Source organism: Gambusia affinis, linkage group LG06 (genome assembly GCF_019740435.1).
Source record: "Gambusia affinis linkage group LG06, SWU_Gaff_1.0, whole genome shotgun sequence".
Classification (NCBI taxonomy): domain Eukaryota; kingdom Metazoa; phylum Chordata; class Actinopteri; order Cyprinodontiformes; family Poeciliidae; genus Gambusia; species Gambusia affinis.
Window position 1 is genome coordinate 14,830,898 of NC_057873.1, and position 13,918 is coordinate 14,844,815.

At 36.5% G+C, this 13,918-nt stretch overlaps 1 protein-coding gene across 2 annotated transcripts in view; it reads right to left on the minus strand.

Annotated features, from left to right (window-relative positions):
• Positions 1 to 13,918, minus strand: part of dscamb (Down syndrome cell adhesion molecule b) — a 123,475-nt gene that overhangs the window by 22,442 nt on the left and 87,115 nt on the right. For both annotated transcript variants that reach the window (XM_044119571.1, XM_044119570.1), the window contains exons 10-11: positions 13,534 to 13,653; positions 11,201 to 11,380 (exon numbers count right to left, since the gene is read on the minus strand). In XM_044119571.1, the coding sequence (XP_043975506.1) occupies positions 11,201 to 11,380; positions 13,534 to 13,653 (300 nt within the window). The remainder of the gene's footprint in view (positions 1 to 11,200; positions 11,381 to 13,533; positions 13,654 to 13,918) is intronic.

A 13,918-nucleotide genomic window follows, 5' to 3' on the forward strand; every position in this document is an offset into this window, starting at 1 on the left:
CTGCCTGTCTCCCCCAATGCTGAGAGATTGAAAAGGAGCCCTTAAGGTGAACCTGCGACTGCTTTGATAACGACAGCAAACGGTAACATGCTGCTTTTCTGAAGATGAGGCAGAGGGATGGGGAAAAAAGATTCGACTCCTGTGTGAACTCCCATCAGTCTGAGAGTGGAGCCAGTCTGGCTCTAAGCCGTAACCACACACCGAGCTCATTAGCAGCAAATCTAGTCAGTGTGTGAGTGTGTGTGTCGATCGGTGACATGAACGTATGCTGTGAACGTTTCACCTTCCTTCAGTTTGAAATCACTAAACACTGAAACACATGCATACGTCTTATTTCATCTTTTTTCTTTTTTCTTTTTGAAGCTGACTTCTGATCATAACACTGAGACTGTTGGATGATGCTTTCAGTTTTTTTTTTATTCTAAAATACTGAATTGCATTTGTGTTTTATGTCCTTATGGAGATTGATGAATATAAAAGATTTCATTTTTTCATCTTGCCATATCTTCTCTTGTCAAATTATAGCCAAAAATGTGATCACTCAGACATCCATCTGTTCACAAAGAATATGAAAAACAATATAGCATTCAAAACATTTAATCCATTAAGATACACTCTTTTTTCATCAGGACAAGTTTGACTTACAGCAGCACACATATAAGTAATATGTCTGTCACAAGTCATAATTAACTTTGAATATCACAACTTTAAGATCCATCTCCTTGCAGTAAATCATTAAGAGGAATGATTCGATTCTTGCTTGCATTTCTGTTCTGTTTAGAACATTTTGCTGTGTTAAGTGTTTGCTGTATTTCTTCCAGCTTTGCACGTCTAAACACTGATTTTCTTTTTTTTTCTTTTTTACAAATTCTTCATTACAAAGCAATATTCTGCAATATCTAAGTACTTTGACTAGGTCGTTCTAACATACAGTAATTATGCTTTGATCTGACTGTGTGTTTAGGATAGTTTTCATGTTGTTGAACCTCCATCTCAGTGTCAAGTCTTCTGCCACCACAACACAGGTTTTCTTCCAGGATTATTTTGTGATGAGCTCCATCCATCTCCCATCTAATTGGAAACAGTTTTCCTGTCTCTGCTGACAAATATGATCCAATGAGCATGGTGCTGCCACCACTATGTTTCATGTTGTGAAGGATGCTTTCAGAGTGATGTGCAGTTTTGTCTTTGCTTTGTTTTTTAGCCACACAACATTTTGCATTAGGTCAGATTGCTGTTTTTGACCGGACCACCTTTTTCCCTCCACGGTTGCTGCATCTCTTACATGCTTAATGCTAACCTGCTAACAAAGCTTCTTCCTCGTCTTAAATAAAGCTCAGATTAGTCGAGCGCATGACTAATAAGTTGCCCAGTCAAAATATTCTCCCTCCTGAGCTGCGGATCTCTGCGGTTCCTCCAGAGTTAATGCATTTTTATTATTAATATTATTAATGTATTTCTCAGATTAATAAACTACCTGACCAGACAATAAGCCTACCTCTCCTCCAAACTTCTCCACAACATTATTCTTCACTTCTCTGGTGTTTGTCTTCATAATATCACTGCATATAAATGAAGCCTTCACAGAACAGCTGGATTTGTCCTTTTTTAAATACATTACACACAGGTGGAGTTCCTTTATAAGTGGGTGACCCATGAAGGTATCGGTTGCACAGAGTTTTATGTAGAGATTTCAGAGTATAAATAAATGTCACACTTGATTACCGGTAAGTAAATTAATCATTTTCTTTTCACTTCCCAGCTATTCACCTGAAACTGAGTCTAATTATTTTTTTCTTACTCTTCATAAATTAAAATGTTCCTCATTTTGTTCCCAAATCATTGGAGATTATGTCAGTAAAACAGCTGCACGTCGTAGCTTATGACACAAATAATATTTTTTTTGTTGGTATGATGTGCAAAAGTTTCTGCACAGAAAATGTATGAAATTGGTGTTTGTGCTATGAATAGTAATTTGTTTTTTCTTGATTAGATATTTTTCAAAAAAGAAAGTTTCACAGCTATTGGGAATTAGCTTTTTTTTTTTTAAATCAAGTTCAATACAATTTTTAAAAAATTGCATTGAACTTAGGGTCAATGCAATTTTAGACTTAGGGTCTTCCAGGTTTAGGAAAACTGTGTATTCCTTTGCTGCGACAGACTGGCGACCTGTCCAGGGTGAACCTCGCCTCGCGTCCGGAACGTAGCTGGAGATGGACACCAGCAACCCTCCAGACCCCATTAGGGACAAGGGTGAACAGAAAATGGATGGATGGGTGGGTGGGTGGGTGGATGGATGGATGGATGGATGGATGGATGGATGGATGGATGGATGGATGGATGGATGGATGGATGGATGGATGGATGGATGGATGGATGGATGGATGGATGGATGGATGGATGGATGGATGGATGGGTGTATTCCTTTGCCAAGTTACGCATATTGAAAAATCATGGCTCATCTAATTAAAAAAAGGCTCCAGCCACACTCATTGTTCACCTTTATATACATTTGTAAAAAACAGTCTGACACATGATTGTTTTAACTTGAACATATTATTATGATATTCATTTAATGTTTATGATATCTGGGGAGCCAGCGTGATGTGGGGAACACTGTGTCACTGAACAGAACAGTAATGTCAGCTACATGTGGCAGATCCTTGTGCAGCACTGGTTAGAGGCCTTTGCTTCCTAGAAAAGATGCAGTTTGTATGTCTGAGTCAGTGTAAATGTCTGTACACTCCTGAATAACATATCAGTGAGCAGGAGTGTTTCACTATGTGTGCATATGCACAAGCAGGCGTCTGTGTGTGTGTGCGTGTGTGTGTGAGTGGTTGTGTCTGTGGGAGCTAAGTGGGCGAGCAAAGGGAGCAGAAAAGACTTGTGCTCATGACACATCTCAGCCTCGGTACACGATGGAGAAGAGGGAGAGAGCATGTACCCCTGCAGCGTTAACTATGATCCCTCACTCAGTCCCTCTGTCTCCCTCCTTAGGCTCCCACCAGGACAGCCATGATTTAATGATGAGAGAGACCACTTTGATTATTCGTACACAGCAGACTAGTCCGCTGGCCGTGCCGTTGTCTCTCACAAGCACAAACACAGACATGCACGCACGGAGACAAGCAGATACATTCGCATTCAGAAACACACAATGACAAACAAAGACTTCCTGGGCTGCTCTGTGCTGTGCATCTGTATGCACTGATAAAGAAAGAATGCATGCAAGTAAGAAAAATAAAATAGAATAGAAGTAGAGACATGCTCACACTGTCGAAGACACATGCTGTAGAGGAGTTTCATGGATCAAACTGCATTTATTTTTTAACTCTACACATGAGCTGCAGTGAAGTGTTAGTAAGGCAGCATAGTTTCAAAAAATTAGAAAAACTGTATTCTGAATTTGTTTGCCTAACGTCACATCTTTCATTTGGCCAAATAAATGCTGTAGATTATTTTAGTGATGCTACAGTAAACACAGTTTCAAAAGACTTCTAATATTTTAAAGATTGTATTTTATCCCATAATTTCACACAAAAAAGGTACTAGGTTAGTTCTTTAATTTACATATAAAGTTTATGATGTTTGAACTGAAGCTGGATAGCTTTAGCTAATCACTGACTCCATTTGACAATTTGTTGTGATAAGAAGGAGGACAGAATGAGCCTCATTGTTTTTCTCCAGCAGCCATATTGGACTTGGCAACACCCTGATCAGACTTCACTGAACCTCTTCCACAGGAGGAAATGAGAAATAATTGAGTGGTAAAATTATGCTGCCCAATAGTGTTAATTATAGGAGATTTTATTTATGACTGTAGTTCACACAAAATAAGAAAGTTGGATGACTTAAGCTAACATTAGCATTTTACCAGATAAGTGACTAGCAAAAGTTAAAGTTTTTCTTTTCTTCACACTTTGACCAAAGCGTTGGTCAAAAATAATTGCATTATCTAAATTCAACTCTAATTAGATATCGTAAAGTGTTGGTTTTTCTTTTTAAACTGTTAATTTTAATGGAGAATTTAGGTTGACTCTAGTCGTTTATAAGGGTTTTCCAATAATAATATTTACATTGTTCCAGCAATTTTTTAAGACCTACTTTTTTGGGGCTGTAAGTGCGCAGAATCAGGTTGAAAACGCAGCATCTGAACACAAACAGTGGAGTCACTGGTTGCATCACAAGAGCAAGTCTACAATAATCCAACCCACCATTTGTAAAAACTCAACAGAGAATTAGGAAATTTAAGGTCAATGTCAGACTGAGCAGTCCTCCATTGTTGGTTTGCAGTGTTTTTAGGGTTTTTTGCCACATACAGAATATGTTGCACTACTTTTGATTCCCTGGAACCACCCAACTATATGACAACCCCACCCACTAGAGCTGTCACTCATTTGTACTGGAAAACTGTGATGGTGCAGAGATACTTTGAGTCGGCTCAAGTTGTGCTGCTAAATGCTAATGGAAAAGGGCCATTTGGCAGCTTTAATGTTGCTTTTAAGGGTTCTAGGCAATGTCCATAAACAATTGGTTGTATCAACTAAAGGCCTGGGTCACTTATTCAAAACTGGGTTGTTCTTCAGCCTTTAGTTTGAGAAAACATAGGACTGAAAGCTAAAGTTATCAACTATACCGCCAACACTGTTTGGTTCTTTTATATAAATTTCTACATTTTCTTTCTTGCTTGAATCATCTTTGAAATTTTATATTCAATAATTTCATGTAGCATTTCACCATTATTTTCCCTTCCAAAAATGCTTTTGACTCACTTTTTATTCGTATTTGTTTTATTTTTCCAATCTTTGTCCTTCATTCTTCATGTATGTCAGCGGGAAAATAAACTTAGTCATATTAACAGGATTTTGAAGCTATGTAATGTTTTACACTAATTTAGATCTGCTCCCTTTGGAAGATTAAATTAATGTAACATACCAATTACACCATCTATTCAATTGGTAAAACTTCCAGGGTTGAAGCAGAGCTGGTGCATATCTCAAAGGCTAGTGGGCGCTATACCTACAGGTCACCATTCCATCAATGAGGAAACATTAAGAGATACAGGACTAATACCCAGGTGTAGCTTAGAATTTGCAATTAACCTAACAAATATGTTTTTGGACTCTCAAAGAAGAATGGCGTGCCTGAAGGAAAACAACTCATTGAGGCGGAAAACATGCACCACACAAAATTGACTAAATTTGATCACAATGGATGGACGGATGCCTGCACACGAAGAAGTTATTGATAACAGTTAAAATGTAACAGTTGGTCTCTACTTTGTTTGCTAAACTAAGATCAACAATTTGGAAGCACATGATGCACACACACAAGCACACATCCTACGCACAACATCCACCCACACAACCAATCACACAGATCTGCCTTTGTTTCCACACGCTACCTTTCCATGCTAGAAGCAGAAAAAGGAAAGAAAAAAAACAAAAAAACAAAATCAAAGAGTTGTGCTGCTTTCATGTGTTTATATTTACATGTGAGGTGCTTGTATGTTAGTGTGGTTTTTGTTTTGTGTGTCAGACTTGGGACTGCCTATGTTTAAACCTCATTTCTTATTCCTATCCAGCCCCGCCCTCTCCCTCGATCCCCACACCATCATTGCCTTACTCACTGCCCCCGCCGAGAAAGCTGTTGATTTATTTTGCATAGCAACTATGAATTTTAAGTGAGTCCTATAACTGTAGTTTCCTCTGCCCCTTCTCTAATGTTATTGCTCCTTAATGGGAACTTATTTCCCCATCGAAATCTTGGCAAAGCGAGTTTGCATCAGTGAAGATCATGTTTGCTCATTTGGGCAATTTTAAAAATAGCACCAATGAAAATTTTCAGTGTTTTGCTGCCTGCACTCCAGTGTGACTATATTAATTTATCCGTGCAATAAGAGACATTTCAGACTCTCTTTGACCTTGTATCAATATGTTTGTGCAAGTGTGGATGAATCAAATATAACATGTTATCTGATCTTAGTTGTGCCTCAGTGCCTCACGCTAAGGTGAGGCTTTTTCATCTTCTCATCTAATCTCCCTGCATCTACCAGGCAGCACTCACTTTTCCCCAGGCTAAATGTATTCTTTTTCATAGTCTGTAATTGCTCCGTTGATGTGTATTTTTTAAAATGCAGCAGTAATACAGGGCTCTGATAATAAAAAAAAAAAGCAGATGGAAAGAGAAAGAAGTGTGAGTAGGAAGACAAGAAAGACAGGGAACGGAGAGGAGGTAAAAATGAGAGGAAAGTGCAGAGAGGTATGCGGACTGGTATGGAGGGATCAGGCCGGAACAGAAATTGGGGATGTGTTTTGGGTGTTCATCTTCTTTGATCGCACAGTCACCTCATAGTGTCAAACATTGCAATTTTTTTCTGCAGCGCAATAACGCTTGAAACATTTATTTAATACCAAAAGCCATCAATTATCTACAACACCATATATTTTATAACATAATTAGTTCTATAGATCTATAAAATCACTTCTGATTTTTGTTTTCATAAATGGCTGTAATAGTAGTTTGATCAGTTTTACACATGGTTTCTTACACTTCTTTTTGTCTTCCAATAAAAAAAATTTTAATAGCAAAAACATTAATGAAAATTATACAAACTTCTTCACCTTCCCGAAAGTATAAGAAAAGTAAGGCAATGATCATAAATTAGAAAGTATTTCACTGGCCTAAAGAAACTATGCAGTCATTTTTCCTAAAGTAGAATGTTATTGGAAAGTTCACTTATTTAACCCAGTTCATAAATTAGTAAAACAAATTTTATAGCTTAATTAAACACAGAGTAATGTTTTGAAACATGTTATTTTTGTTAATTATGACAATTTTCTGCTTACAGCTAAAACAACATTCATTAGCTGAATATACATCAGAACAAAAAAGAATAATTCAGAAATGACTCCTGATAGACCTCGTGGTAGAAAATGTTTTAATTATTTTTGGAAAAAAATCACATTGATGTTTTTTTAAATTATTATTCCAACAGATAATTGCAGAAACATTTACAATAAAGATTCAAGTATATGACCTTAAACAACTTCAGTTAGCAATGAATATCTATATCAGATTAAAGTTTAAAGAAAGAAATTTACATTAAAGTAATGCCTACTCACTTTGAGAAATGTTGCAATTATTCAAATGAATGCATGAATATTGTCACAAATACAATTCAAAATTTTCCTTTAGATATGAATATCTATATCAGATTAAAGTTTAAAGAAAGAAATTTACATTAAAGTAATGCCTACTCACTTTGAGAAATGTTGCAATTATTCAAAATGCTGTGCTGAATATTGTCAGCACAGCAATTCAAAATTTTCCTTTAGATATGAATATCACCATTAAAGACAAACTTTTAAACTTTTTCCTCAAATAAAGCAAGCAATGTGTTGTTTTACCTTTTGAATCTTTCTGTTCCAGATGGTGGTGTATAAACAGAGAAAGACAGAGTGCAAATAAAGCAGAGAAACATGCAGACTACTCTTCCCTTGAGCCCCATGGCAGCTTCTAATTGAGGTATTGACTGATTTAAATGAGGCAGAAATGCACTCAAGAGTTCAATTGTCTCATGCTGGCATTCACAACTGCACACACTGCATGGAGCCAGAATACACAGATTGCACCACGCATGGATACACCAATATCCTCAATAAAAAAACACCCTCAGTAAGTATAAAGACTAAAATATGTCCATGCCAGTAATGTTTATTTAAACATGAAAACAGAAAAACATTGAGCTGCAGAAATGATAGTGTTGGTGACCAGTAATACAGTAATACATCTTGTATTAAATAGTACCATGTGCTTTTTAGTGATGTTGTTTATGTTACATATTCGTATGTTGTTTTGTCCCTGCAATTTCACAGCTGTTTGTTCTTTTCTCTCTTTCTGCAGGAGTAGAAGCAGACTTCTAGAGGGTTTTCTCTCTCTCCTCTTTTCTTATTTCCCTCCTTGTCTTTTCAGTTTTGTCCATCTCTGTAAATTGCATTTGAAATAAACACACATATATAAAACACTGAAAAAAAATTAAGCCTCATGGTTGTTCCTCCAAATATTAATTTCTGAACTGAGTTAAAACATTAGTATTGTTGTTTCTAAATTAATATGAACTTGTTTTCTTTGCATTATTCGAAAACTGAAAGTACTGAATTTTTATTTTTTATTTTTTTTTGCCATTTTGGCCATTTCTCATTTTCTGCAAATACATATAACATCTTTGCTTGGAATTTCAGAGACATGTTGTGAGTAGGTCATAGAATAAAAGAACAATGTTCATTTTACTCAAAGTTATACCTATAAAAAGTAAAATCAGATAAACTGATAATTTTAAGTGATCTGTTAATTTTTTCCAGAGCTGTATAAATCTTTGTTGTTCTGCTGTGAAAGTAAATGTGTCGGGTTTCTCCTTGGCACTCAATTCTGAGTGCTACACTGTTGGATAGGACACACATGAAAAAAAAAAAAAAGTACAGTAATGGTCTCCACTTTTCAAACCGCTCATGTGAGTAAGTACTCCTTTATTGAAAGCATCTTGAATACTTAAGTACATTTTGGGAATTGAAATGTGAAATGTGATCTGCTGATGAGTGAAAAGAGTGTGGCTGAGCCAGCATGTAATGACTACAGACACCAATAACAGCAGCGTTAGAATAGCACATAGAGTATTATCTCAGGGTAGCAAGAAAATAAGGCTGCATCTGAGCCAAAATAACTCATAAAAGACATAATATTGTAAAAAAATTATTATTCCGGTCTAAATGCAGGGCATAAATTGCAACATTTAATTAAATTTGATATTGTACTTTTATGTGTGACAATTTTAGGACAATTTTAGCTTTGCGTCTGTAAACACAATTAATGTAAAACTAAATTATTAGTAAATGTGATGTAGCATCATTTCCACATGAGCAAGCAACAGAATCTAATAAAAGTAAGAGGAAAACAAAATTTTATTAAAAAAAGATCCATTTAAATCGAAAGTTTTTTAAAAGGAACCATAATGATTCTAAAATATCACAATCAATATTACTTTAAATATACAATATACAACTTAACTTATTCATACCCCAAAAACAGCTTGGAAACTGAAGTAAGCAGCTGCAGCAAAGTGCACTTAAATCCTATTGCTGTTTAATGATGCATAGATAACATAAACAGCACTAAGATCAGAGAAGTTTTAGCTTAAAACATATTTTTTATTTCATCAAATATTATATTGTATGCAACATTTAAAATTCTACAACAACCTTTTATTTTAATGCTTATTTTTATTTATTAAATCTTACTTAATGTTGAGAATATGTGAACATATATATTCTGAAGCCTTGTTGGAAGAAAAAGTTATTTGAGGGGACCACAAAAATTTAACTGAAGATCCCTGCTAAAGGTTTTGTTCAGAGATTACAACACTGTTGAAATACAAAAAACCATAACAGCACTTTCTGTTGCCCCTCATAACAAATAAACCTACAAAAACGCAGAGAGAGACACATTTTCTCAGCAGAGATACTGTTTCAAGGCAATGGAGCAGAGTGATAAAAACATGTCCTCATATCCACCATCCTTACATGTGTGTAAACTACATGTGCATACGCCAGCAGGAGGAAAACAATACCAGTATGAATGGAAAAAAACTGATGTGCTTTTCTGTCAGTAGCAGAAAAGCACATCAGGTTGGTCTGTAAAAACCAACCATGTGCCAAGAATATCAGGGCTATGTGACATTACAGCTGCTTTTTGTAATCCTACTGTTAAACATATAAAGTATACTTATTTAATAAGTATGAATTTTCAGTTGCAGGTCTTCATGACCTTACATCCATTTTGTGTGTATAATTTAAGCTTGATAAGCAACTACAAGTCAGTCCACAGCATCTTCTACCAGGATTTTCTTTCTCTGTGTGTGGTAGAAAGTAGATAAGTAAGGTTAGCACAGCCATAGGTCAGCTTGCTGCATAGCAACTGGATGCCACAGTCAGAAAACTGACCTATGAAAACACAGTATGTTTGTTTCTGAGTGGGCTTCTACAGTGCTGACAGCTTCCCAGCCTTGAACACCGGGAGACATAATCACAGTGACACATAAGCATCTACACCATGTCAACGGATATTACTGATATGAAAATGCAGATTTACCCACGAGGAAAGTTCCAAACATATTCTCTTCTTTCAGAGTGGCCATGCACCGGGTCAGACCGAAACCCCTTTTTTAAACAGATGAAATCTCTTCTATTGTGGTGACGATTAGTAAAACGTACGCGTTTCAGTATATCAGACGGATGAGGGGAGAAGGAGACAGAGAGGAAGATAAAACAGAGACAGGACTGCCCATCAGCAGGGAGGCTCATACTCCAGTTTGATGACTATAAGTGAAATAAGCTCTCCTCACATCTCAGCACCATGAAAATGTGGAGCCACTCCTGGCTCTGCAGGGAGGACTGGGGGGTGACATGCTTATGCTTTAGTAGAGTCTGTGATTTTTATCACATGAATGACTGAAGAAAGAATTGCTACGCTTGTCATTGTTATATTGACAGTTTTTCAAAACCCTGAATATGAGTCTTAGATGTATTTATTTTTTCTACTAATATGCTTAAAAGTGATGATCATCATCAAGTTTATTTTTACTACATGGGATCAGAATCCCATAAATTCTGAGCATTTAAAATGTTTGTCTTAAACTTTATACTCGTTGATAGCAATTTCAAAACACACAAACACCTCAGATTTTACATTTAACCAACATAAATCTCATTATTCCTTCAAAATGTCCAAACAATCCTGAAATTAGGCAAAAAATAAAAGAGGGCATAGGTCACTCTTTTTGTCTCCCACCATGCTATTCTGGTGCCAAAGCTGGTTCTGAACTATATTCATCTCTTTTTCCTTATTATGAAAGGAAAAAAAGAGATTATTTAGGGCTGTAAAACCCCTTTCTTCACGATCGTGAGGAAAAGATGAATTTCCATCAGTTAAACTAGTATTTTGAATCTTAATTCCCAAGTTTACCCCTTACAGTCCAAAGTAGTAGAGCAGAATTAGTTTATTCTTCCTTGTTTTCATCCAATGATCTATGAACTCCAAAACAGTTTTACAAGGCTTACTCAAACTATACCACCTAATTATTATAGCGGGCTTCATGAAACAAACAAACAGAAGCTACAGCTCATCATTAAACACAAGTTCTTACTTTTGACGGTGAGGTACATGGACTTGCTGACATCAGCTCCGACGTCGTTGCTGACCTTACACAGGTAGAAGCCACTGTCGTCCTCCAGAACATGTTTGATAAGCAGCGAGCCGTTGCTCAGCAGCTGGATTCGAGAGCCGCTGTTCAGAAGGATGGGCTGAAACTGGGGGACGCCGGCACCTGATGCAAGAGGATTAGGCAAAAAAAAAAAGAAAAGTTCTCAGGCAAAAAGCATATTTGTGTAGCTCATACCGTACATAGAACGTATCTGACAGATTTCTAGTTACATTTAAAAGTTTTACATCATCAGACAAACTAAACCAAAAAAGCAATTTTCAAATAATGATTCAAATTATTAGAGGAAACCAAACCACCTAATACTTGGCTGTGCCATGTTTGGTAGCAACAGCTGCAATCAAGCGTTGCCAAAAACTACTGATGTGTCTTCTGTGTGGAGGAATTTCTCGCCCAGTAAAGAGTTGTTTCAACCAGCAACATCAACGATTTTCTGAGCAGGAACACACAATCTAAGGTCACACATGTTAATTGGATGAAAGGTCAGAAGTTGACTAGGCCACTGCAAAACCTCTATTTTCCAGAGGCTGAATTCCTGTTGTGCTTTGATCATTGTCATAACCTGAAAGCATTTGAGCTGAAGCTCGTAAAGTGATGCCTTCATGTTCTCTCTCATGATATCCTTGCAAAATATCATATCAAAATGCACTTTTTTAGCCCTAAAACACATTTGGTCAAAATGTCACTGGCTGTGTTAACACACAATTCCTCACACTGTCCCCCCACATTAGAAACTCTTCAAAGAGCCTGGTTAAATTTATTTTTTCTTGGAAATATAGCCACATCAAGGAGGAAAGTCTTCTATGTTTGAGTGAAGCACTTCAACTATAAGTGCTTCAGAAACTTCCGCCAGTATTAAGACGGAGTTGCTGAAAATCTTTATCAGTTCCTTCTGTCTGTGGAAACAATGGACACAACAAAGCGGTAAGCAGCAAGTCACATAGAAATGACAACAAACGTTCTTTGTCCTGACCGATGTTTTGATAGCAGTAGCATCGTGCCTTCTGCTTATGTAAGCACTGTGAGCTCGCTTTCAGGTCCTTGAACTCAAAACCGTAGCGCCTGTTTTCAATAGTATTATTACATGAACAGTTTGGTATTGTGGGGTTTTTTTGTCTCGGGGAACACATGCCTCAAATTCATTTAGTGATGTTTGTAACGCTGGCGTTAGATAGCTCACCAAATATGTGATATATTTATTCATATTGTGGTAAAATGTTCTGGCTTGAACATGTAGGACAAGTCTTCTGTTTTTGTTGTTGTCTTTTAATCAATTTGGGAATAAAAACTTTGTGTGCTGCTAAATAATCATATTTTGGCTGTCAAATTTTAAAAATGGCTGAATGAGGTTGAATGAAACGTTCTATTCAACATCTTCTATTTATGTTATTTCTTGATGCTACCGTGTGGTTATTGAAAGTTAACCAACATTATTGTTAATTATGTTTAATTCAGAACATAGCAAGTAAGATATAATCACATAAGGGCAGGCTAGTTTAGATGGATTATTTCCCAAAAATGTATCTATTTGTCAAAAGCTTTGCTTATTTACTCAGGATAACTTTATCTCCTTTGAAGATCTAAGAAATATGAAAGAAATCTATAAGAGGAAAGACTTCTCACGGTCCTGTATTTGCATTGCTGCTATGTTTATCTGCCCATATAGGAATACAAACCAAGTTTAGGTGCACATGTATAATAAAAATGCATGTTAAGTTGGGTGTTTGCTAATATATTATTGAACTATTGAATCTATAGAAAATATGATAGACATTCCAAAGAACACAACTAAAGCATAAAAAGAACATTGCAATAATTTCCTACAGATCTTATTTTAAATACTACTGATTACTTTACTAATTACTTGGTGATCCAGAGTAAGCAAGGCCTGACGCCTGCCTCTCATGAATTCATAGACAGACAGACCTCATCAAAGACAGAAAAACACATCTGATTCTTCCCTTCCTTTGATCATCGAAGCTGGCATACACACACACACACACACGCACACACGCATGCGCACACACTTATTCAAAGTCACTCTACTCTATTGTTGTCCTTCTTTCATCCCAGGTTATATGAATGATGAAGCAAACATCTGGGCCCCCTCTTCATCTGCACTGCTCAAGTGGCTGAACGCACCTGCTGCCCTGCTGTTTCCCACTCCATCTGTTCAGTCAGCCTGAGTCTCTCCCTGATTTTTTTCTTGATTAAGGTGAAGACTCTGCGAACCCTCAAATCATCTGTGCTTAATGTACCTTTGGAGTGTTCCCAAACAATAGTGGGTGGTGGATACCCTTCAGCAGAGCAGTTAAGGGTCACAGTTTTCCCGTAGATCCCATCTTGATCCTCAGGCTGAACCACAAACTGAGGTGGAACTATGCACAGACACAAACACAAATGAAGAACAGTTTTTTTATTATGCACCATACATTTAACATAGGGAGAGTGTATTTTTAGAATATTTGTTACAATAAAGGACTTTCATTGGGAAAGTGAAACAAAGAAATGCACAGACACATGCTATTTTTGTTTGCACAGATTTGATCAAAGACTGGTCAGAAACTCAAAATTATAATATATTTTGCTTTTTAGAATAACAGAAGTATTTAAAAAAATTAAGCCAAAGAGAAGAAAAAATGT